Genomic DNA, 26,643 nt, shown 5'->3' on the forward strand with positions numbered 1-26,643 from the left:
CCTACTATGAATATATATTAGTTAAAAAAAAAAAAAACAGAATTTGCCAATTACCCACAATACAGTTTATTCTGGTCTGCTTAACAGAATGCAGATATTCATCATTTAGATGATCTCCCACATCAGAATTTTTAAACCTATTTTAATATTAACAATAGTGTTTTTAAGGCATTATCTGCAGAGGATCCAAGACAATGACAACGACTGTTTAAACAGGCAGTGGAACATTTATATTACTAGAAAGTTTTTTACAATATGAGTTGCACAAAAATACCTGTACAGTGTAATCAGAATTAGAGTTAAAATATAAGTACACTTTTTTCTGTTTGTGATAAAACCGCATGACCTTTCAAGGTAAACAGCACTCATATGTATTAAAAATGTGAAAACTTTTGTTAAAAAAGAGAATTTTATTTTATCTTAACAACAACAATATTATAAACTAAACAGAGAAAAATTCCAACATTATAAATACTGTATAAATAGTACGAAATGATGACAAGGTATTTTTTTCTAATTATTGACCTAAATTATCAATGCTTTTTAAATTTCATGACCAGAATTTTATTGTTGGTACTATAAATAAAATTCTGTGAATAGAACAATTGAAATCATAACATTTAAAAATAAACAGAGCAAAAACCATTACATATATGAAACTGAAAACAGGAATCTCTTGCCCTCTTTTCTACTACGGATCTCAATCAATCTGCAATTAAAATTATGATTTTACAGATTCACCGATATGTATAATTGTAGACTACTTTTTCACAATAGCAGTGTGAGTACAGAGAGAATCTCAGGTACTAATCTTAATTATATAACAAGTAGGGACAGTTCATCAAATTAAAAAATTAAAAGCGAAGAAACTAAAATAAAGAAAATGAGAGCAAAAATAATATTTATTGTTTAAAATTATATTAACTAATTGAAATAATTCTCCTAAAATATGCCATATTTCTATGGAAATTACCTGAGAATGATAGTTAACCAAGTAACTAAAAATGGCAGTTACCTGATTAACTACAATTTTCAGATGATTACATTCAACTAGTTTTAGTTCATCACTGAGTTTGAGCACATCTCTGTATCAACTATAATAAAATTGTACAATATGTAAAAAATGATCAACATCCAGTTAACTTTTTTTTTATAAACCAATATTTATAACATAATCTTTTGTAAGGATATAACATATCTTAAAAGATTCCTTTTTGTATAATAGCTATGAATGGTAATTTTAAAGAATTAATTAGCTGTAACAAGGAAAAGAGTCTGGTACTTAGTGAAAAAAAATTCTGGAAAAAAGTAATTTAGAAACTTACAAAACACCATAACTACCATTTGTGGTATTATAATTAGTTAAAGAATCAGGTTTAACGATAAATTATTATAATCTATTTCTTCACTTCTGAAGGTACCAATTTAACTGAAACTTAAATATAAAAATTAATTTTAATCTCAATGAATTGAAAATTCATTAAATCTTTATTTTACTGATACTATTTAGAGATTCAGCAAAATGGAGACATTTACTTTGCTTCTGCAACTCAACTGAAAAATTAATAATGAAAAAAAATTCTTAATTCGATAAATAATAATATAAAAATAAAATTACTTGAAGCAATATAATAAATCTAATAATTAGACTAGGCAATAATTAAGTACAGAACACATCACATTTTACTATGAAGATAAAACCTAACTTCTTTAAAAGAAAACTTCTTTAGAAGAAGAGTGACTTAGCCTAACTTCTTGTAATAAACTATATATAAAGTGTTCAAATCAAGAACTAGCAGAAAAAAAAATTACTAAAAATGTTTTGCTATCGACAAAACATCTCGTTTTATAAGGATATTACATTACTTTCAGCTCAAAACATGGATTGACTACAAATTTCCAATGGATATCTTTTATTTTATTTTATTAATAAAAAATATGAACAAGAGAATCTGAATTCGTAATTATTTACAAATTCATAAATGCTAGTACCATAATTATTACGGGATGGAAGAAATTTATCTCATTTTTTAAGTGGCCACAATCCCAAGGGTTTTTTTTAATGGTCTAGTAGAAATAAGAGATCAGAAGTGTGATCTACCAATGGATGTGTTAATTCTCTTTTTGATCTTAAATAATAAAACTTTAACTGTCATCATTTTAATAACTACTTTACACTTTGAATTGCACTGGTTCTTCATATTTTTTTCTTTTTTTTTTTTAAATTAAAAAAGTTACACCAGTAAATATAAATTCAATGTATAAATAATTTTCCTTCTTCATCAATGGAAAATATAATTCATTATAATTAATTAGGACAACAATAATTAAATCTATCGTTAATACAATAATTTAAAAAAATCTAAAAAAACAAAAATAAATGTTAAACTAAATCATTATCCATCATTAAAATAAACTAAACTACATTGACAAAAATAATTCATAATGTAAAAATTAAATTAATATGAAACGCTTCTCTAATAAAAAAAATATAAGGTAACAACTTTCGAAGCTCAATAAATAAAATTTATCATCTTTTATCTAAAAAAAAAATCCCCTTGTTTTATTACTTTAATAATTTGAAAAAATCAACTATTTTTTTATACCTAAAAAAAATAATAAAATAAAATTAAATCAGTCTTTGAAATTTAATGAACACAACAAATTTTTTATTACAATTTTATGATAGTTTTTCCTATATAAACTTATAATAAATTGAATAGTAAAGACGTTGTGTGTGTGTATATACATATATATTTATATATATATATATACATTTACGATACCAGTGAAGTATACAAAACAATTTTGTACTCTGTAAAAATACACAATACCTTTCATCTATGAATTTTTTAAAGAGCTAATTAATGTTATTAATTAATATGGAGGGTTAAGATTTCTAATAACATGGATGGATATTGTGATTGTATTTAAATTCTAATACTTAACAGTGATACAAAATGTCCACCTGTATCTACTATCACAGATAATTTTAATTGAATAATTTTAATTATGCTTCTGGTTGGACTTGGGCAGGAGGAATTTGTTCAGATGTTCTGCCTACATCACCTTCTTCACCTTCATCATCACCACCACCATCTTCTTCTTCTTCTTCTTCTTCTTCATCCTGGTCAACAGGTTCATATACTGCTAGTCTCTGTTTTAATCTTGCTTTTTGTTCTTCTAATGCTTGTACTTTTAATTGTAAAGCTTCAACATTGCTTCGAAGATTTTCTAATTCAGCCATCTCAGGCCTATCAGCACATAAATTTTTAATTACAAATCTATATTATTAACTGTTAAGGATAAAACTAAAAAGTTATACTAAAACAAGACTTTCTGGAGAATAGTTTGGAAACATAACCATTAATTTAAAATAATGGTTATGCTCACAAAAAGAAGTATATGTACATAAATTATGGATTAGGTTTAAATTTGAGAAGTACAACATCTGACTTAACAAGATAGGAACTAAGCTATTAATTAGACAATACATGCAAACCTGGCTTGGAAACACACAAACTCCGAACGACCCTCCCCACACATCATACCATCTGATAAGACCAGAGTATTAGATATAATCACAGAGTTCCTACCCTGAGAATAGATAAACGTTATAGAAGATTGGGAAGATAAAAATGGGAATGATCAACCCAAAGAGAGAATGACTTGGAAGATCAGATAACCATTTGCCCAGAACAAACTAATATAAAAGTCAATCATGAAATATAAAGTTTGTCTTTAAAGAATAATATATTACGAATCAATAGAAGGAAGATTTTATTTATACCGAAAATAAAAGTGCATTTTACACCATATTAAGCCCAGTTCTTTTCTGTGTTATTCTAGAATTTCAATTTCTTTGAAAAAAGGCTGTAGGAATTGTGTTAAATTATGTGTGGAAAATTTTGATGTTTTGTAACTTTACTAATAGATTACATAAACAAATTAGTGTTCAAGAATATTTAAAAAGAGAGTCAATCATTTAAGAATTAACAAATTTTCCCCAATGGCTGGTTTCAGAATAGCATAAAAAAATCTGATGTGAACACCACATGACTTCCTTGTATGCCTATTAAATTACATATACATTTTTTTGCCGTACTTCATTTACTTTCATTTGAAAGTGAGATATAATCCTCCAATTCTTTAATAAAGTGGAGAGTTACACAATTGCATTGTGGTGGAACCACATTGTATCACATTTTTTCACAGTGTCATTATCAGCATTTTATATTAGTTTATATATTAATTTTGTTTCATGTCGCTCAAGTAGTTATGTGGTGTAAGTGAGAACTGGTGATGTGGTGTAAAACAGAAATGTTCGGACCATGGACACATTGGTTCAATTCCGATTTCATATACGTATATTTTTTTAATTTAAATAATTTGAATTATTAATAATTAATTAAATTTTTTTCTTATTGTTTTATTGAATTATTATTTATTGTAAAACTTTTATTACAAACAGAGGTTAATAAATAATTATTAATATCAATATATGTAAATTAAAAAAAAAAAGTTAAAAAAATATATGTATATGAAGTCTGATTTGAACCGAAGTGCCTTCCCCTTGTAAGATCAAAATATTTCATTAATTAAAATTTCATTTGTCTATAACTCCGGAACCAATGAAAATAAATACCACCTATCATATATCGTTGAAAAGCTCTCAATGAGGGCTTATTACTGCAGTTAAGAAAAAATCAAAAATCCAAATTTGTTTGGATGTTGGGCTACACTGACTTCAGCCAGAGTTAAACACAGAATGTACTCCAGTAACAAACCTGTTTAAGAATTAACAACCTGAACTTGACTGTAAAATTATTCACACTTCCTATAGCCATATTACCTGTATAAACTTCATAATAGTGGAGGAATGGAATTTTCCAGAGTCCAGAAATAGTCAGTACAAAACTGTACACAGTTCACTACTTGCATCTGAGTAGTTTCTTATTACCCACTTTCACTTATTGTAAAGAGGCCTTCCTAGTCTAATTGAACATCATTATAACATTCAATATTACAAACATACAATACTTATGACTTCAAAATTTAATTTCTGTACTTGTATTTTAAAATCATTCATGTTTTCAGTTACTCAGAGAACAAATTTATTAATCAAAAGAAATAAACTTGCTTGTTATAACCAAATACTAACTTCACTATTAGCTGGTTAAAACAAACTTTACATTAACAATATAGGAAACCAATCAATTTTTTTATTTTTGCTTGTTACAACCGGATTCTTGTTACAAATGACCTTGTTTTAAGCGACTTCTGCAGTACTTATTCAGTGTAGCAATTCTTGCTTTTCTTTTCTACCTAATGATAACAGAAATTCACAATTTATTCAGCTACTCATAGACAACTTCTTAACCTCATTATCACTTTTAAAATGAGTTGCCAGAAAGTTAATTTATTTTATAAAAAAAAAGAAAAAATGTAAACCACTGGGGACCAAATCACATCTCTATGGTAGGTGTTTAAAATACTTCCCAAGCCAAATTTTTTATGCACTATGGAGTAGTCAAAGCCATCATCATGATGCATTGTTTTGTTGCTGAAGGGCATATTAACAGTGAAGTTAATGTTGTGTTTCACAAATCTAAGAATTTATGGTTCCAACTGGCATTTGACAATGAGAAAGAAATCTTTCAGGTTCCAGAAAATGTTAACCTCATTATGCTTAGGTTGCTTGACCTTTCTACAATCTTTAAAGTATTCCTGAATGATGCCAACTACTGACAGGCTACTTTCAGCAATGTATACAGATCTGTGTTTTATCAATGCAACAATGATATCCACTGGCTTCTTGTTTATTTTGATTGAAAAATATCAAGGCTGCTCCCATTAGCTTTTTCTTGTCTTCTTCAGAAAATCGTCGAAGAAACCATCCAATAAATGTTTCTTAAATCCAAGGTGTTAACAGAGTTTCATTTATAAGAGACTATCTTCTAAATCTGAAGAAATTTGTTTCCATTAAGAGAGCTATCTTTTTACTACCTTTACAAATTTATTTGTTGATTTTTTGCTTCAACAATAAGAGAAGCTTATTCAAAATAATTTTTATTGTGAAAATATGATTATAGAACATGATCATTTTTTCATGCTTGTTATTCACAACCTCAACATTACACACTTTTGTTATTTACTGTCAAATTTCCACTGGCTAAACTTTTCTTCATTTAAAAATTTTGAATTTAATATTTATGAGATTTTCTATTTTATCTAACATTTTAAAAGTTTAGGGAAACAGTAATAATATTTAGTCATGAAAACTGAGTCAGACTGCATTAATAAAACATAAAACTGACAGTGGTTTGTATTATTTTTGGGAGGTCATATACGTGAGCATAGTGTACAATTGTTATTTTCCTATAATGCAATTTTAAAAATAGTATTTTTTAAAGTAACTTTCACACCTGTCATTGTGATTAGTATACCATATAAAACATAAACCTTATTGCATTTAATAATAAATTCAGTGCTCAAAGTAAATAAAATCATATATGCTTACATATAATAATTCTTATTACATTCTACAAATCTCAATTGACTATTTTACATTGAACTTGAAGAAACTTAGGTGAGCCATTCAGATAAAATGGCATAGTATACTATCATCCGGTGTTGTTTTCTTGCATGCAACATTCTCCCTCACAGTGCTCGAAGAACTCAAGAACTTCTGAATCAATTCCAATGGGACATCTTTAATCATTCCTCTTACAGCCTGGACTTGGCATCAAGTGATTTTCATTTCTTCACTCATATGAAGAAATATGCCATGGAAGGTTGGCTAGGTACCCAGGTGGCTGAATTATATGAAGATATTTGTAAATTGGTGAAACGCTATGAAAAATGCTCAATTTTTTTGTATGTTTACAGTTAAGTAGGCCTAAATATATACTGGATGGAAAATATTGTACATCTTATGCTCTTTAACATAGTTTTTGTTTGAACTGAATATCTTTAAAATCCAAGAAGCTACAGCGTTTAACACAAACCTCTGTAAAATAAAAAATAGGCTAATGCACCAATACATAACGGTCGCACAAAAAAATCTAAAAAAATTAATGAATACCTGTCTCTCAGTAGATTACAAACTTAGGTAAAGAGTAAATAAATTTTGTCAGCAACCATCAACTATGTTGATTTGATATGGATTGACCCGGGGCCTACTTTTTTTTTTCAATTTTTTCAAGGCAAATTTCATATAAATCACTAAATTTACCCCTTAATTTGGGTCCAAGAATTGTAGTTTGGCATAATTCTAACAAAGGTGCAGAAACCTGGGCAAAATCTTTAACTAGTTGACAATTACTAAGAAGTGTTATCTACATAAACTTTCTTCTTTATATTTTTACCAGCAGAATATGTCCTAAATGTTTCTTACATTCTTTGTGAATAACTTTTTATAAGAGGTGAACCAAATTAATTCCTGAAACGCACTTGAAAAACATGCGTTTGAAACCTGTGTAATAATTAATGGCTATTATCATCTTCTAACTACTCCCATTGTACATCTGTACATTGGTATACCCAATTCTGGCAGCCTCAAACTTTTTTACTGGAACAATCTTGAGTTCCTTTATTAAATTATGCAACTGTGCTGGAAATCAGTAATGTCAGAAATTCTTTTCATTCATCTTTATTTTTATGAATAACTATCAACAACAAGGGTCTAAGTTAGTTAAATAAGCAGGATGACTTATTTTGGTAATTGATTTTTAGATCAGAAACTATGAGTGCACTATAGTTTGATACACTGTCAGGCTACAATTCAGGTCTTTTCCTCTGAAAAAAATATAATCTTTTCAGCACTATTAATCTTTTGTTAACAACTGACTGCACACTTTAATCATTAGTAATACCATTTTTTGTCCCAAACCTTGAACTCTTTTCACATCTACAGCCACCATTTTTGTTTTCGGCTGCCCATTTTTTTTCACATTTGTGAATCTCTTATGACACTCAATTTTTTCAGAGCGTCTCTGGCATATGCCACTTTCATAGTTCAACACTTTAGCAGCAGTTTTACTGGTTTTCTCCCAAAATTTGATAATATACTCTACTCTTAATTTTGATCACTCATTCTAACAATGTTTACATAGAACTACATTGTTCACAGTACAGCTTGAGATTTTTACAAGCATTATTTAAAACATGAATAATCACAATTACTAATATGATTCCAACCAAATTACCATGTAAGTGAAACTATGTGGCTGTTTCAGGAATTAAATTGCCACACTTTTTAAAGCACTTATAGAATTAAGAGAAAAATGAATTCTAAATAAGAAATATCAAATAAAGTATGATATAACCAAAGGATACTCCATCGCATCTTGAGGTTTATCTGCTTCTTCATAAAGCATAACAAGAACTTTAGTCAGGGCATCCATTACCCCAGCTCTTTCTAAATATTTCCTAAATTCTTCTCTTTTTGAATCAATAGGCTGAAAAAGAAAATCAACTCTATAAAAAACTTTAAAAAAGAGTTATGAATATCTTAATGAGAAACAAAATATATTCTCAAGTAGAAATGAACTTGAAAGTGAACCTTAATAATAAAATAATAGAATATTTTTACCATTAATAATTTTTACAATTAAAAATTCTGAAAGCAGGAATAGGCTACTTCTCTTGAATGTTAATAATTTTCCTTTCAAATGACAAGCAACGGGATTTAATGTAAGATGAAATATACTTAAAAAAAAAAGAAGATTTTCAACATTCAATTCAAATGTATTTCAAAATATTAACTATCTCAATTAGGATAAGTCTGTTTTAAGAAATGTTTTTTATTTTTATTTTAAAAAATTAATGACATGTAAAATCGCTTGTCAAAAGGTAGGAATAATGTGTATGCATCAAAGTTTATCCTTTTACAATCACAGACCCACAGCACTTCCTCTTCAATCCCTTGCATACTGAATTTCCACATATGTTTCTGTATATATAATGTACTACTTTTTTAACTCCAACGAACAGTAATCAAAAATTGATTATGAGTTGAATCAACTTATTTGGTGAAAAAAACTATTTTAAAATGATTGCAATTTACAAATACTACCAAAAAAAAGTTATCATACAAAACATAGGTACAAAAAAATGAGTAAAAAAAACTACCCTACATGAAAACATTTTTTAAACAAAATTACTAAAAAAATTGACATTCCTTTTTTTCTCATATTACTTGAGAGAAAACTTGGGGTAGCAAGAGTTTAAAAATGGTACAGTAATGGTACAATATAGTTACAAAATGGTACAAAACTATCAGTAACAGTATTTTTGAAAGTTTTATGATGTGAGCTTTTAAAAACTATTAATCAATATGATTTGGTGTGTTTTTCAAAAAGTTGATTGCTTTAAACAATTATTTTGTACGGGTATGTCAATTTTTAAGGATCTGTTATCTCCTTTACAGATGCAGGTGTACTTTACATTTGAGGCTTTGAGGTATAATAGAATTGATGAGATGATAAAATTCTTTCGATTTCAATGTTCATTCCAGCAATATACAACCAATAAGATGGAATACAGGTTAAAAATTGTTTGCTCTTTTAGTATTTTTGATTTTATCAACCGAAATGTCAAGAATTGTATATATTAATTAAAAACGGTATCTGTCAATGTGAGTTTCAGAATAAATAGATTATTAAGAATCAATAATCTTAATGAAGAATCACCAAAGAATGCTCTATCTTCAAAATAAAAACGACAATTTAATATGAAAAGTTTTTGTAAAGAGAATGTACAGTTCCATTTTATATCTCATTCCTGTATCTCCTTTCACCAAAGTCAGAGTACATGACACAGTTTTTTAAATCATAATTATTGTTTTTCTTACTTTTGAGTTATTATTTTGACAAATGTATTTGTTTTACTTCTATATATTACTTGAATTATTTTTTTACAAAATAAATTTTGTTCCATAATGAAAAAACCATCAAAAAGGAAAACATTTTCCTAATTGCTAAAAAATGTTTTTACAAACTTAAACATCATGATCTTTTTTATTCAATCTAATCTCTCACCACAAATTTCAAATGAGACTTCTCCTGGGTCAAAAAATACAGAGAGAACATAAATTATTCACTGCCTTTTAGGGGGTTAATAAAAAATGAACAAAGCAATGTAGCATGGATGATCTTTTTTCAAATATTAATGTAGGTACAAGAGTTACTGATAACCTTGAATAAACATGCTGGCACATGTAACAAAAGAGGGATCATTAGTTAAGCAACAGCTACCATACAGAAGTAAGCAGTGCATTCTATGGTTTCCTAAAACAGATCTGTTATTATTGTTTGTAGATGTCTCTGTTTAGAGTATGGCCATAATCTTCCTAATAAAGACTACATAAATGAGCATAGATCTGCTTTAATTATAAAAGTAATGACTAGCCTACTACAGTTCAGTACAACACGATGTAATAAAAAGTTAAATGATTCCCTGCCATACCTCACCTTGAACATTAATTGGCAACATAATCTACACATGTATTGAAGTACAGGGAGAGTCACATTCTTCTCCAAACAGTGCACATACAGATGGGATTTTTTTTTTATATAATATGCAACAGACTAATCAGCCTCAATAACATTTGCAAATAAACAGAAAAATTAATCTTGAAGAACGCTTTCAATGTTAACTTGCTGTAATTGTTTATATACATGGATAGTAAATCAGTAATCAACAAACTGCACCAAAATTTAATATTCTCTATTATTAATCTCTACGAAACTGTACTATTTAGCTAATCAAAGGTTTAAAAGTATATATATTTCTGCTTCACACTGGATACATACCTCAAGGTCGAAGGTGCGTGCAGTCGGTATCAGGTAAACATGTAATCGGTTATTACTTTTACCAAATATTTATAACCAGGAATAGATTGAAACAGGATTGCAGGAAAATTAACTGATAGAACGTGTGAAATTTCATTACATTTGACTAAAAGTAATTTTACACAAAATAAATACCGCATTATTAGTTTACGATTCCAAAATGTTATCAGTAACCTATTAAAACTATTGACATAAGACAATAACCTTAAAATTATCAAAAAAGAATAATAACATACCCTGTAACTTCCCTGAGTATTGCTACTCATATTTATCAGTAATGTAAAAATAAAAATAAATAAAATGTATAAATCATGAAAACGTATCTAACGATCGCACTTTAATGCAATCTTTAAAATGTCGGAAATTTTGTATCTAGTATGTATGTTGTGTACGTTGTCGCCGTTTTCATGCAATTTCTTGTCGGATCAAACCTAACTGTCAATTATGAGTGATAATAATTATTGGTCACATACACCAGTATTTAATTCGAAATACATAATTAATTAATAAAAAAATATCAAAACTAATATTACGAACAGTTTTGAGAAAATTAAAGTATATCATTTTTTAGATTACGATTACAATAATACTGAAGTAAATCAAATATAATTTTAGGTTTAATAAAAAAATTTCAAACAGGTTCAATGGAATTAGATATACAATGAGAAAAAACTTTTATTATCATTATTATCTTCCAATTGAAGAGATCTTACTACCACTGCTATTTCCCGCCAAGGCATCAATGTGAAGTATAATATTGTGTACTCTGTTCTAGGTTATGCCCGTAACGCATGACTTGTTGTTATATATGCTTATTTTAGAAATATATTTTTTTATGTTAAACGCATTGTTTTCTTCTGGGTTGTAGTGACTTTTATCATTTTTTTATTTTACTCAGAATGAAGATAGGTTGTACCGTTCTTATTGTGTACCGCATACAAACGCCGGGTACAAGCCCCCGATCTCGCCCTCAGAATTCAAGTCTCAGCCTGGTAAAAAATCCTAAAGACGAAAATGAAGTGTTCCTCATTCATCACACAGCACAAAACAATGGGACCAAGTATAAGGTGGGTTTCTTTCCACTTTTTTGTGCAAATACTATACTTCTCTCAATGTTAGTCGTGGTTAACAACTGCCAGCTGATTAAAATGACAGATTAAAATTTTCAAAATATTTGTATTGCAATTACGAATTGCCCTCGTATTCATTGTGATTTTAAAAATAATAATGAATTAAAAAAGATGTATGAAAAAATTTAATATACAAATTTTATTCACCAAATTGAATTTTTTTGTCTTATAATTGTTAGGAATGAATTTTACGTTTTTTTCTTCAGTTTGTTAATGAAACTAGTTTTTTTTTCGGTGAACTGTGCTCCTAATTGAGCAAATAATTTTGAAGTCGAGTTAGTAATTAAAAAATTGATTTAACCTTAACCACATTCAGATATTGCAACAGTTATCGGTTATCATTCTAACCACAACTCCAGCCATAATAATTATTAAGAACAATTTTTGCTGTTATAGAATATGAGTTTACATATTTATTTATTATACTTTTAACTATTTTTTGAGATTGGGATGACAATTTTTGTATCATGTGAAAAATGTCATGCCTGACCGGGACTCGAACCCGGGGCCTACAGATCAAAGGCCGAGACGCTATCACTCGCGTCACGGAGGCCAGCCTGTCGCAGACTTAGTTATTAAAACTTGGGTAATTTCCATGGAAATTTATTCTTCTTGATTATAATTATGATTTTTATTGAAATTCAAAATTCTTAGAAATTGTGGCTTTTTTTAGTATTTATATATATAACATACACTTCTGAAGAGATTAAAAAAAGTTCACTATGGATCCTTTAGGCTTATTTCATGAAAAATGACCTGAGTGGAGGAGCTATTTAAAAGGATTTAAATCTACCAAGTTATCTGAAAAGTCAATACAATTTCAAAAACATTGAATTCGTTTTTAAAATACATTCACTTTCTAAATAGATGGAATTCTGAATGTTAAACAAATTACCTGAAACTTATTTAACATTTCCATTAATAACAAGGCAAGTGAACACTATTGAGAAAGAAATTATCAATAATTCCAAAATTGTATTTTAGGAAGTTTAGTTTTTGAAAAGTCCAAAGTCCAAAAATCCAGTTTAGCCTAAATATTACATCACTAATCGTTTATTTGTTCCTTTATATTTAACTATGGGCTGAAAATCTGCTTTTCTTTTTAAAAATATTACTGAATTTAATAAAATTGTATTATTAAATATTTTTATTTTCTGAAAGTAATAATTTATTTTACTTTTAAGTAATTGCTATTTTGATTTGTTCTTCAAGAAAATTTTTAAATGGATAGGAGATTTTATGAAAAATTAGATGTTTACATTTTTTTAAATTTTGAATGTAATAATATTTCAATTCAGATCATAGCACAGCTGATTACCCTAATGAACTCCCAGAGCTGATCATACTCTTCTACTACCCTTCTCCTTTCCATACCCTTCATCCCTTCTTTCTTGGATAACTTAATGTGAATTATGTCACTGCAGTAATAGCTCCTTCTGTGGTTGTAAATAGTCGAATTCAATTAGTTGTAAGGCAGCCATTTCTTTATCAGAACTAATCAGAAGAGTTTCCTGTCAGCAAGTTGCCCATAAACCAAATTAATTACTTTATAGTACTTTGAATTTGGATGTAATGAGGAAAATATGTAACATTCGAAAATATATTCGTATAAGTAGATATGCACTTTTTATATGATTTGGGTAATTAATTTTACATTTTTGAAAAGAAGGTTAATTTAATATTCATTAGTCATTTGTGAAGTGTACTTGCACAAAATCTTTTTAAAATATCTTTACAGCTTCTCCAGTGGTCCATGAGATCTATAGACATATAAATTTTATTTTAAAAGAATCTAAGTACATGTCACTTATCTGGATACTACACTGTTTGTTGTATATTATACTTTTATCAACATATTTATTGATAATGTTATCAATAAATTTATTAACTAGGTTATATATTAGGTTAATATTAAAAGTTAGTCAGGTTAAGGTTAGATTAGGTAATGTAATTAATGTTTCCATATACTGAACTTCGTATGATATCAACATAACTTAACAATTACTTCGCTCACTAACCTCATCTAATTAAATATAAATATACAAATTAAATAAATATAGGTTAGGTAGTGTAACTAACGATTCCGTATACTGAACTTTATACAATATCAACATAACTTGACATTTTTTCATGAAAAATAAGTAATGTCCAGATAAGTGACAAGTACCAAATCTCTTAAATGAAATAACATAAATTGTTATTGTAAACTCAAAACGTGTTATCTAAAACAACGCTACAATACAGAATATCCTTATAATATGTGTAATTTTAGGACAGTGATGATGAAAAATAAGGTTGAAAACATCTTTAGGTGTGTTTCATAAATTAAGAAAGTGTGAATTATTTTTATCTAATTTTGTATTTATCACAAAATCCATTTTTCCAAGTCTCTTGCCTAGGTGGGAGATATCTGGTTGATTTTTGTGACTGTGTGCTTCTGACATCATATTATCAAAGATAGCCACAAAATATGATGGTAAAAATAGTATAGTGAGAAGCATAGTGTAATAAAAGCATAACATGAGAAGATTACTGGATGAATACCTCCATTAGTAGAGCTAATTTTATTGTTATTATAGTTGTATACATAAAGTTAATGTTTATCTGACCATTACTTATTAAATTGAAGAAAATGATTCTTTTAGAATTTAATTGGCTTTAAAATTTTTCCTTTAATATAGAGTATTTATGTTACAACATAGAGATTTGATAGTTATGAAGCTTTGTTTTTTATTTTAATTTTGAGTATTTTTCCATTGTTAGTACAACTCTTAAACTAAATCTGATTTAATTTTTGTTTCAGATTAATGATAATATTGTTGCTGTTTTTACTAAGTTTCTGTTATCAGGAAAAGCTACAATTCGATTAAAAGAACCAGCTATTGACCTGTGTATTGAGTGTGATACTATTCAATTGAAGTGTTTTTTAAATAAATTAAGATTAGTTCTTCAAGGAAAGAACAGCAGTTTGAAGCTAATGACTATTGCTGCTTCAACTAATGCTCCTCAGAAACCCAAAACAAAACTTGTGATTAAAAAAAAAGAAAACTATAATGTTTGTGTTCAGCTTCCAAGAACACTTGAGACAGTTGAGGTTGGAAATTTGTTATTATTATTATTAGTTTTTACTTTCATTTTTCTATATGTGTTTCTTAGACTACATCTCTGACTGATTAATTCATCTATTTCCCCTGGTACAGTTGATGTATCTTCATCATTCATTAATTTGTCTTAGGAAACTTGATGAAAGTTTAAAACAGGATAGTAACCTCACACATAAATTATGTCAAAATTGAATAAAATTCTTAATCGTGATAAAATATAAGGCAGGGCAGAGGAGCAGACAAACATTCTTTCTTGAATTTTACAGTACTCAATACAAATAATTTTTGTGTACTGAGAAAGTGAATGTAGGACAGCAAATGTGTCCATTCATGAGAATGTTTATAATTCCTGAATGGATTCGTTCATCTTCATTAGTTTTTTTTTTTTTTACCTTATTAACATTAAATGAATAATTATAAGTGACTTGGTTCAATTAATTATGAAGCTTTTACAATATTTCACGGCACCCATGTGAAGAGGCCACGATTCCTCAGGGTGCTGTGGCACACAGTTTTGTAATCACTGGCTTAGCTAATTGTTAAGGAATTTTCTATACTGCATGAATTAACCTAGCAGTATATATATTATTTGTGTTGGCAAACATAGTTTTTGCTCATGAAAAGTTTATTATGTTTCTAACATAATCTTTTATGATGATATAAAAAATTCTATAAGCATTTTTTTATCAGCATATTCATTGTGTGAAAGGTGAGTATGAATAAGGTATTGATATATTTTCATGTAATTGTTATTAGAATAATTAATAAGTTTTCTGAGTGTTTAGGATTATCTTTTGCCCAATTGTTTTTATATACAAATGAATAACAAAGACATGTATATTCCAAGAATTTGTTTTAGTACTTTGAAAATTTAAAAGCTAAGTTTTTACCCTATATTAATGGTATCTTACATGTGTGGAACATTATTGTTGCATCATGGAACATAATAGTACTGAAAAATCTTGGTTTGAGAAGTTGTTACTTGTATCTAAGTTAACATGCTTTGCTTGATCATATAGTGAAATTTAAGAAATAACATTTCTCCATTAATCTTTTCACATGGCACTCACTTTACTATTGTTTGTAATTTTTGTAATATCTACAACTTTTAATTAGTTTAAGAATTACACTTCACACAAAACTAAATTGTTTAACTTAATTGTTAAAAATATTACACTCACCAACTAGGATATACATAAAAACATTAAATAAAAAACAAAATTTAATTTTAATAATTGTAATATCTTTGGAAAAAACATTAAACATGATCCTCTCCAAATGTTTAATTTGTGTATTTGTAGTAGTGATTTAGGCTTGCTACTATTACTGCATTCTGAACTAGCATTTATCACTGTATATTTTGTAATAATTATACTCTTATTTGGCAGATCTTTTAAAATGATTCACCATCAAAATGAAGTTTAACACATACCATAGGATTTACTGTGATCGGTTATTTTATTTGAATTTTTTATCTTCTGATTAAAAAGTGGAGACTTACTCTTTAAGATTTTGGAGGTTAGCATCCCCATGGCCCTAGACTTTGCAGTTTTATTTCCTTCTACACATTGAGCTGCTGCCTATTTTACATTATACACATACACCACATCACAAGCACTACACAAATTACAGCACATAACCTTACACAACAATTTTTTACACTCTGGTGTTGCGACACCTTATGAAATGTAACTGTAACCCAAGTTGGAAACAATCATGCTGATGGGTGGATGGTTTGTACACAGTGAGTTTCAATTGATGTCCTCTAGGCATTTGGGTGAACTCAGTCATAAGAAGCCCTAACTTCACTAAGCATGCGCTCTGCTGGAGTGGTCTGTTATATTACCAGTATTCATGGAAACTATATGTCAATACCAAAAAAATATTCCTTCATTTGTTGTTTTCTCTGATTACCAATTGAAAAACCAACAAACCAGGAGTTATAAGAGACTTCGACCGACTTTGTCAGCCAAAGATTTAGCTTAGCTAGAGTAGAGGAAACAAAAAAGTACGGAAGGGCAAACATAGTTTTCGGCACATGAAAAGTTTTGTTATGTTTCTTACATAATCTTTTATGCTGATATAAAAAATTATATCAGTATTTATTTTATCAACATGTGAAAGATAAGAGTATGAATAAGGTATTGATACACAGGTGAAGTTTACCTGTGTAAGGTTTCTTGTAGTGAGATACAACAAGGAAAGTAAATAGTTTGGTAAGGTTTCTCCCTTCCTGATATATAAGTGCATTGTAACAGCTTGTAATTCTCCAAAATCTGTTAAAAAGGAGTGGCATCCTGCTTATTGAAGTAAACACATGAAGAACAGTGCCGAAAACTGCTAACCCTGAAGTATGTAAGGAAAGATGGAATAGTAGTGGAACCCCAAATTTCAGCAAGGTGATATTTTCCTGTGACTTGGCTGATGTGGAGTTACCTGAAATAACAGAAGAGTTGTCACTGCAGTCAGTCATGAAAATGCAGAGATTTATGAGAAAGGAGAATGGTGTTGATGTACCGACATAGTTTTAACTTTTTCAAGTCCGACTGTTCCTGAGAGAATAAAAGTAGGTTACCTGTCTAGTCATGTGCAACCATATATAACTAACCCTAGATGCTGCTTTGAGTGTCAGGGTTTTGGTCACAACAAAAGTGGTTGCAGATGGATAAGAACAAGTTTGTTTGTGTTGTGGCTGTATGGAACATGATATTACATGCGCTGATGTAGAAAAATGTGCAAATTATAAAGCTCCACACTCAGCAAGGTCTCAAGAATGCTTGATTTACAAGAAAAAAAACTATTTTGAAGATCTGTATTGAAAAGAAAGTTCCCTTTCTTTAGACCCTCTCATAATACAGAAAATCTCTCAGCGTGAGGAATCCTGTACAGTCTGGTCTATGTTTTTTCAGGCTCTCTTATAACAATATACAAAAAGAGAATGAATGCGGATCTTCCAAAAAACTGACCAAATTGGTAAAAGTTATATCACACTAAGTAAAGTCCCTCACGGCTGCTCTTACAGCATTGAGTACTGGCAAGAAGGTAACTTTGCTAGAAAAACCGATGGTGCTTTATCGAAATCCACTTCAGTCATTACACCATCACATAAAGTTCCTGCTGCACCAATTACACAGCAAACAACCAAGCTCCTTATGAAGGGATCTACTAAAACATCACCTCCTGGTATAGTTTCTCTGTCCTCCCAGGCTTCAAACTCCCCTCCATCAAAGTTTCTATGAGGATATGGTGGCGGTTGAAGTGCCCAAAGAGCAGTGAACTTTTGAAAGGTCGTAAAATCAAAAAAAGAAAAACCAGATAGTATTTGATTAGTAACACAGAGGTTTTTATATATTAAAAAAAAGTATTTCTTGTGACTATAAATATTATTTTGTGGAATGTTTGCGGTGTCTGTTCTTGTCATGAGGATATTGAAATCCTACTAAAGGAAGAAAAATCCTTTAATACTGTGTCTGCTGGAGACTCACTCGATGGAATGATGTATCCTTTAGCAGAAGATACGACCATCAAACTGAGGGCAGAGGATGTAAAGGTGTCCTGTTTTCCTGAAGGAAATCATATTAGCCGTACATATTCCAGTAGTGACAAACATCCCTGCAGTCTCAGTGAGGATATTGGCACCATTTAAAATGAATATCTTCCTACATAAACTTACATCTTCTGCCAAATTGTAATATCAGTGAGGATGGTCCGTCCAGTCTGTTTTCACAGATTTCTTTACCCTACCTAATAATTAGCAATCTCAATGCCCATCTTTATTCATGTGGCTCATCAACATGTTCTTTCTGAGGCACTGTAGTGGATCGACTGAAGCAGAACTTACATCTCCACTTACTGAACGATGGTTCATATATGTTTGTATCATCTTCAGGTACAATTTTCTGAGTCGATCTGCCCTTGTGTTCAGCAACCCTACTCCCACATCTTACCTGGTGCATTTCCAGACTCTTCTTTGGAAACAATCACAGACCGGTTTTTATCTCAGTCTGTAATAGTAACTTCCCTCAGTCAGGCATACAGATTGGTTGTTCGGAAAACAGATTGGATCAGATACAAGGATTCCTTTGGCCATGTCAGTTAACTATTTTAAAACTGTAAAGAGTTGGAAAAGAGAAGATGGCAATTTTCTTTGCATAGAAAATTTTTCATAGTTTCTAACTGACTAGACATGCTTTAGCTGTTTACTTTCAGTAAATTTATGATAAATGTAAAGATTGTCTTCAAACAGGACTGAGAATTGCTACATTCTATTTTGGTGATTAGAAGTGTACCAAGAATTCCTGCTTGATGGTTCTTTTTTAGAAGAGGCCTTATTTTGTGGCCACCATTACCTATACTGTTAGATTTTTTCTGGAGTCATAAATTACATTTATTTTTCAGGCAGTCACCCATGTTGCCAATTTTGAATGGCGCACTGTAACTTATGTAGAGTTTTGCAGTAGGCTTCTGCATTTATAGTCATTCCACGTGGCATGAAATCAATCAGCAGTGTGCCAAACTGATTCCAAAAGACTGTGGCCATCAGTTTCTATCTAAATGGCTGTGACTTGACCTTCATTGGTCTTGTTGGTGATTGAGAATGCCATTCACTTGACTGCTATTTTCTCTCTAGCGTGTAACACAAAATCCATATTTCTTTGCTAGTAACAATTGAATTTAGGAACTCGTCATCTTTTTCTGTGTAGTGTATCAAAAATTCCAAAGCAGATCCTATTCGGATTTTTTTGAGACATTCCATTAAAACGTGTAGCACCCATCATGCACAAACAATTCTGAAGCCTAAATGGTCATGAACAATGCAACTGATAAAGGCTCAGTTGAGTCGGAGATTGTTGAACTATGATCTTTTCTGATTTCATCATCAACATGCTTCAACAAGTGACTATCGAGGGCCTCCCAGAACGTTCATCATGCACATTAATTCTGTTGTTTCTAAATTTTTCAGACATTTCTTTCATTCATTACATTATCACCGTACACAGCAACCAACTGCATATGAATTTCAGCTGGCTAAACGTTTTAATGGTTTAAAAAACATATGACCCCCACATATCTCACAGTCGGTGGCAACATCGATTTCCTATTCATTTTATAATGTAATAATTCACACGTAATCAAAGATACTACAGCACGACAAGTTACAGACAATGCAGTATGTACATTACTAGCATAGCCATGAACGACATAAGTTCGCCAACCTTAAGGAGAGAAATTTCCCAGCAGTCTTTACTTTAGAGATACCCCTCATAATAATTTTGAAAGACAAAGAAATTGAATGAAATCACTAATATAGAGTGGGTTTGTGTGATACTCAATTGAAAATAATCTTAGAAGAATTTGGCACATACATGTGTTTGTTATATACAGAATTAGGTTGTGATGAAATATGGATTTACTCTTAAAGAACATTTTAATAATGAATATTTTTTATCCTTTTAATTGGATTTGAAAGGAAAATTTAAAAACAAAATACATTTTTTCAAGTAATGAACCTTATGTTCACTTTTTTATAGTGGTGAATCTGGTAAGTGATCTAATTTACAGCTGTTAACTGTATTATATATTTTTATTAAAGGTGGGTGGTCATTTTATTACATTCTTTCCCCATTTAATTTACATCTTTCATAATTTAATTAAATTTTATACAATTTTAATGAAATTCAATGACATTTTTTTAAATTGGTGTTTTACATAATTGTTACTTTCTTCACTTAGTCTATCGTGTGTATGTATGTCATTATGAACTACTTACTTTGTGTTCAATTTGAAAATATAATACATAGAATAACACATTAAGATCACTTAAACAATGCTTTAACAGACTATGTTTTACTATAATGTGTCTAATGAATTTATTGTTAATTTAAGTGATTGATCAATTAGATTTTGTTAAAATGTTTATTAAATTTTATTTTAAAGTTTTATTTTTAAGTAAAATTTTACTGGGCCTATTATCATATTATTTATGATGTTATAAATGTTTTTTTTTTTTGTTCTTAGGCATTCCAATTATGTTTACGTAACTCCATGATCTTAATTAGAAATATGCAATCTTTTTACTTTCTTATTAATTCGCTTAACAAATGGTTAATTACAGTTACCATATAATATTAATACCTAGATTAATATAGAAGTTTGATAATCATTAATATCTTAGTATAATTAATTAATCAATTCTTAGGTTATATAATCAGTAACATTTATTTTTTAATTTTATTTTTTTAGATAAGTAATGTGAATATGTCACGTGTGGATTTAAGAATATTTAAGCTTAGGCATTTGAAAATCTTAAATTTAGAAGGAAATATGATACAATGTATTCCAGAAGAAATGGGAAATTTACAGATTCAAGAATTGTGCCTTGGTTCCAATAGACTTGGTCTTAGTCCATATCAGTCTAGCTGGAAATGGCTGTCTAGTTATATTATTCAACGTAGTCTTCTGTTGCTGAAGTTGGATAATAATAAGGTAATGATTTATAGTTAATTTTTGGCCAGATATTCTTACTATTTTATATTTATGATTAATTAAATGTTAAAATCACTAAAATCAAACAATTTAACAATGTATAATGTTTAATAGTTTTACTTTTAAGACATAAATGTTACTTTTTAACCATAATATACACACAGTTTGGTAAATTCCAAAATTTTTTCATTCAACTTAAAAACTATTTGGCCTAGCTGCTTTCAAACTCGTCCCTTCCACTTTATATACACTGCTGTAGCAATTTTTGCATTCTTCTAACATTCCTGGAATTACCACTACCAAACTTTTTTTTACATGTACATTGTCCCAAAGAATTGGCTTTTTTTTAATATTTTCAATTTGGAGAATAAAGAAAAAATTTTTTATAGCTTTTTAAATGTTTCATTACTTCAATATAGCATTCCTTATTTATTGTTCTGTTTTGTAAAAACATTCATGGTAAACAATGTGCTCAGAGTTTAAAAAAATTGTCAAAATACCTGATCATACTTTACAAGCAAATTCATTTTTAATGATGCCCTTGGTACACTTCATGATAATTTGGCCTTTTGTTTTAAAGCTTGAAGTCTTGCTTTTTATTAAATACAATAAAAATCACTAGGGAAATCTATAATTAATAAACAAATTTTATTTTAATAATATATTGCATCGTGTTTTGGCTAAACTGTTTTCTAATTTGTATGCAGTTTATTATCTTATTCAATCCCTTCTGATATAAATGAACTGTGGTCAGTTTGAGATAATGTGTATGAAAAATTATCTACTGATGTGTGAAAAGGTTTAAACTTAGTAGTTATTATAACAGTTTTTTTAATATGTGTATATTTTTTATTGCTTGTGATAAAGAAAAGTAATAAGAGTTAAAAAGATAAAAAAAAACTTATGACTTTATTTGAGTCTTTTGTAATGCTAATTTGGTATTTGGGCATTGTTGGTACTGGTGAGCAAGTATAGTGGGAATATATATACTCACATATGGTGAGAAAAAAGAAACCGGCTTTATCTGCCTCTAGAAAGGCACATGCATGAACACACTAAGATGAGTATATGTTTGTGTTTTGCGTCACTTGTTGCTGCAAATAGTATCGCCCCTATTTAAAATACCTCTTCTAATGTATGTGAAAACTACACTTATAAAACTTACTTATTATATGTTGCTATAACTTTTATTTATTTATTTTTTTTTTAATAAATGCATATCAAGTAGTCGGCTATTGTTATTGTGTTTTACATTGCAGTACTTGGGAATATTTTCATAAGTGTTGCGGCCCATTATGTGTGTCATTTTAGTTTGCTTAGTTTTATCTTACACCTACATCTCCATTCTCCTCTTTTCTTTATTGTTACAGCTTGCACTTTCTACAGTTCATATATTATAACATATTTTTTGTGTTTATTAGCTATTATACTGCAAAAAAAAAAATTATAGACAATGTAACAATCAAATTAAAACTACCCAACTTTTTATTTATTTATAACATTAAAGTTTCACATATCAATTTATTTGCCTGTTTTTAGATACCATTATAATAAAAAAGTTAATTTTTGAATATATTTGTGCAAGACCCAGATTTTAGTAATTACAAATTGGTAAAAAAAGAAAAAAAATGTTATTAATGTTTATCAGATTTGTGGCATAAATTGTCAAATTGTTAACAAATCCAGTTTAATGTTTTAGGATCATGAAAAAAATGGTATTACATTAAAAAAAAAATATTTTTAAAGAGTTCTCACTTTGCTTTCCTGACTTTAATAAAATGTATGTCTAAAAGAGATGATTAATGAGAAATTCTAGCTGTATTTTACTGTAGAAGTAGATAGTATTCTCAAAATGTACTTTGGCTTAAAACATTGATAAACAGAGCTTGATAATAGAGAGCCGTTGGTGACAAAAATAGTGGTAAAACCTTAATGAGATGAGGGTTATTATATATATATTTATAAATTTTAAATAAATACATATAAAAATAGTTAATTTTTTAAAAGTACTTATTTAAAATGCCCTAAAAAGCAAAATAAATTTTCTCCAGCTGTCAAGTACTGTTGATCTTACATAACTAAAAATAATTCATGGTAGACTCATCATTACTAATTGTAAGAAGGGAATAAATATATTTTTTATCAAATCTAATGTTTATTCAAATATTTTACTTTCCTCACAGTTATACTATGGTATGATGTAACGTATCATAGGAAAGATCGTTATTTTTTTTTTGCACAATTGTCATTAATTATGCCATAAAAAAAATCTTTTTACTTTTTTGGTGTTGTGTTATGGAGTCATGAAATGTTGAAGCACATAAATTATATTTATCATGTATAGCATCTTTTGGGGTTAATAATGGGATTGGCTAAACTAAAAGTTGCCAGATTTGACATGGTTACTTCTATATATATATGGGATCTGGTGCTATTAAGATTTGAAAGTGGTGCTTCAAAGAGTTTAGAGATAGAGGGGGTCGGGGTTCATATCTTGGCTAGGGGCTGAACTTTAAGAACATTTTATTCATACCAATTTTTGATGGTATGAGTATAATATCTTTATCTTTTTTAAAAAGATGAAAGTTATTTTTATTTTTTCCTATATTCAGAAATTGTATTTCCTCCAGTTTGGCTGTTTTTGCCCAGCTTTGCTTTACATTTGCTAGTATGTTAATTGGCAGACTCTGTAGCCAATTCTTTGTGATAATGTTTGTTGCATTATGAAGGTCATTTGTAATAATGCACATTTTCTATATGTAGTCATATTAGACCAGCATTGGTAGCTGTATGTCTTGACAAAATTCTTAAATTAAAATAAATAATATTTGGAATACCTAGTCTAGAGATGAGGAATTTTATGGACTTGCTCTATTTATCAGCCTAACATTGTCACCATAAGAAAATTCAGTTGTTAACACCTGATAAACTGTGAGGGTAAATCAAATATAAACAGGATTTTTTAAAATTTATTTATTGAAAAAAATAAAGCAAATATAATTTATTTTTCTACAGTTTCCTGCTTTAGAAATACATTTTTCCCAGTGAGAAAATAGGGTTTTTATCGCAGCATCATAGAATGAAGCTGGTTGCATCAGGAGCCAATTGCACACGAATCCCTCCACGCCTCTTGTTATCTTCAAAGAGAGCTTCTTTAAGCGGCTCAAACAAATGAAAATCACAGGATGATAGATGGCTGTAGGGAGGATGATCAAGTGAGTCCACTGCTTTTTTTCTAGTTTTTGAGATCCTTAGAGCTGCAGTATGAGGCCTGGCATTGTTGTGGAGGAGGATGGCCTCTCAAATTGGTTGATCTTGTCTTTTGCGGTGATTTCCAGCCCTCACCCCGTTCAACAGCTCGCAGTAGGAAGTAGCATTAATTGTACATCACTCATGCAAAAAATCAATGAGCAAAATGCCTTGCCGGTTGAAAAAACTGGGGCTGCTTCCCCTTTCCTCTGCCTCACCATACCGGCTTGTTTTGACCAGGTGGTGTAGTGGTGGACCCATGTTTTGTTGCAGGTGATGATCTGACTCAAAAATGCATCACTTTCTTTCACAAACCTTGCTGTAAGCCTTTGACAGACCTCCAAACAACTTTTGATCTCTAGTCAAAAGGCAAGGGACCCTCTGGCACACACTTTATGGAACTGTAGGTAGTTTGTGTTGATCACTTGACAGGTCCCATAACTTATTCCGACCTGTTCTGCAATTTCGGATACTCTCACCCATCGATCATCTTCAAGAATGTCTCAAACCACATAAATGTTTTTGTCTGTAATGCTGGTCTGAGGACAGCGATTGTGTTCCTGATTTTCCACTCGTTCTCGTCTTTCCTTAAACTCTTTATTTCAGGCAAATACACAAGTTTTTGATAATGTTTAGTCTCCAAATTGTGCAGTCAATCTCCGGAAAATTTCATCGCTTGAATTCTTTCACGAGCAAGAAATTTTATAATTATGTGTTGCGTAGTGGAGCGGTGCACCTGTTTTCTGACATTGTGAGCGTTACTGACGAATTGGTTGGGAGTGTGGAATGGCCAGTTCCCCTAATTCTAATGACCAAACCCAAGCATATTAGAAGAGCAGGTCCAGTCCTACCAACCGTAGAAGCTCAGGAACAAAAATCCCATTTATATTTGATTTACCCTTGTGTATTGAAAATAGAAACGAAGATAACTGTTGAAATAAACTATAAATTTTATTATGATATTTTACCAATAATTTTTGTAATTAAGAGAAACATCTGTTTTATTCATTTCAGTTGAAGCATATTCCGAACACGATTGTAAAATTGAGAGAATTAGTAACATTAAAATTAGACAATAACTCTTTGGAAGAGTTACCAGTTGGTATTGGAAAACTGAAAAAACTAAAGTAAGATAATTTATTTTTATTATCATTAGTTATGATAAATTTTGTGTCTTGTTAAAGCAGAAAACTAGCCCCAATCACAAGTAATCTCTCTGTATAGTTTTCCTCTACCCTCTTCCTTTTTTAGCCTTTATTCCTTTCTCCTTAAATATCTCCTTTATTCCATGTGTAAATACCATGGCAGTTGTATCAATCACCCTCTTACAGCAACTACTATACCATGCTGGGCACCTTTTTGTAGCCAGCTTTTTTATTAAGGCTTAAATTGGCTTGCATAAACCCCAACAGTTGAGGTATCTACAAAAAATTATCTAAGAAGTTAATCTATGAGCTGAATTCAATGAAAATATTTTAATACAAGGTTTGATAAAAAATAAACTGAATTTTTAAATTTCCCAGGCTGTGTAAGTCCAATTGTTACAATTTCTTTTTGTTGTGTTGGTACTCTGTCCCTAACATATATTTACATTGGTAGTCATATTAGATGCTTAGTTTATTGTTGGCTGTTGAAAAGGTTACATATATTTTGATGATATGTTCAGCGATTTTTAGTATGTGAAACAATGGAACAAAGAATTTCCATTAAATTTTGTTTTTAGAACGGAATAAAGTGCAGCACCTCATTGGAAATGTTGAATGTTGCTTTTGAGGATTTTTCCATAATAAAACAAGTGTTTACAAGTAGTAAAAACATTTC

General features: G+C 29.5%; 2 protein-coding genes across 2 annotated transcripts; one reads left to right on the forward strand and one right to left on the reverse strand.

Annotated features, from left to right (window-relative positions):
* Nucleotides 1-390: 390 nt before the first annotated feature.
* On the reverse strand, nucleotides 391-11,270 carry LOC142327767 (c-Myc-binding protein). Its single transcript, XM_075371084.1, has 3 exons — nucleotides 11,090-11,270; nucleotides 8,338-8,459; nucleotides 391-3,284 (listed from the first exon to the last, which is right to left on the reverse strand). The coding sequence occupies exons 1-3, from the start codon at nucleotides 11,117-11,119 to the stop codon at nucleotides 3,011-3,013; spliced, it is 426 nt and encodes a 141-aa protein (XP_075227199.1). The 5' UTR covers nucleotides 11,120-11,270; the 3' UTR covers nucleotides 391-3,010.
* Nucleotides 11,271-11,752: 482 nt separating this feature from the next.
* Nucleotides 11,753-25,953, forward strand: LOC142328280 (leucine-rich repeat protein 1-like). The gene is made up of 4 exons (XM_075371983.1): nucleotides 11,753-11,920; nucleotides 14,787-15,077; nucleotides 21,331-21,573; nucleotides 25,837-25,953. The coding sequence occupies exons 1-4, from the start codon at nucleotides 11,753-11,755 to the stop codon at nucleotides 25,951-25,953; spliced, it is 819 nt and encodes a 272-aa protein (XP_075228098.1).
* The last annotated feature ends 690 nt before the right edge of the window (nucleotides 25,954-26,643 follow it).

The sequence above is a fragment of the Lycorma delicatula genome, chromosome 7, assembly GCF_047948215.1.
Source record: "Lycorma delicatula isolate Av1 chromosome 7, ASM4794821v1, whole genome shotgun sequence".
Taxonomy (NCBI): domain Eukaryota; kingdom Metazoa; phylum Arthropoda; class Insecta; order Hemiptera; family Fulgoridae; genus Lycorma; species Lycorma delicatula.

What these genes read in the sequence shown, in the direction of transcription:
- LOC142327767 (XM_075371084.1), bottom strand. Translation starts at nt 11,119, where the DNA reads ATGAGTAGCAATACTCAGGGAAGTTACAGG. An exon ending in ATACTCAGGGAAGTTACAGG is followed by an intron (nt 8,460 to 11,089) that starts GTATGTTATTAT and finishes TTTCTTTTTCAG; the next exon opens with CCTATTGATTCAAAAAGAGA. An exon ending in AAACCTCAAGATGCGATGGA is followed by an intron (nt 3,285 to 8,337) that starts GTATCCTTTGGT and finishes TTAATAATATAG; the next exon opens with ATTTGTAATTAAAAATTTAT.
- LOC142328280 (XM_075371983.1), top strand. Translation starts at nt 11,753, where the DNA reads ATGAAGATAGGTTGTACCGTTCTTATTGTGTACCGCATACAAACGCCG. An exon ending in ACAATGGGACCAAGTATAAG is followed by an intron (nt 11,921 to 14,786) that starts GTGGGTTTCTTT and finishes TTTTTGTTTCAG; the next exon opens with ATTAATGATAATATTGTTGC. An exon ending in TGAAGTTGGATAATAATAAG is followed by an intron (nt 21,574 to 25,836) that starts GTAATGATTTAT and finishes TATTCATTTCAG; the next exon opens with TTGAAGCATATTCCGAACAC.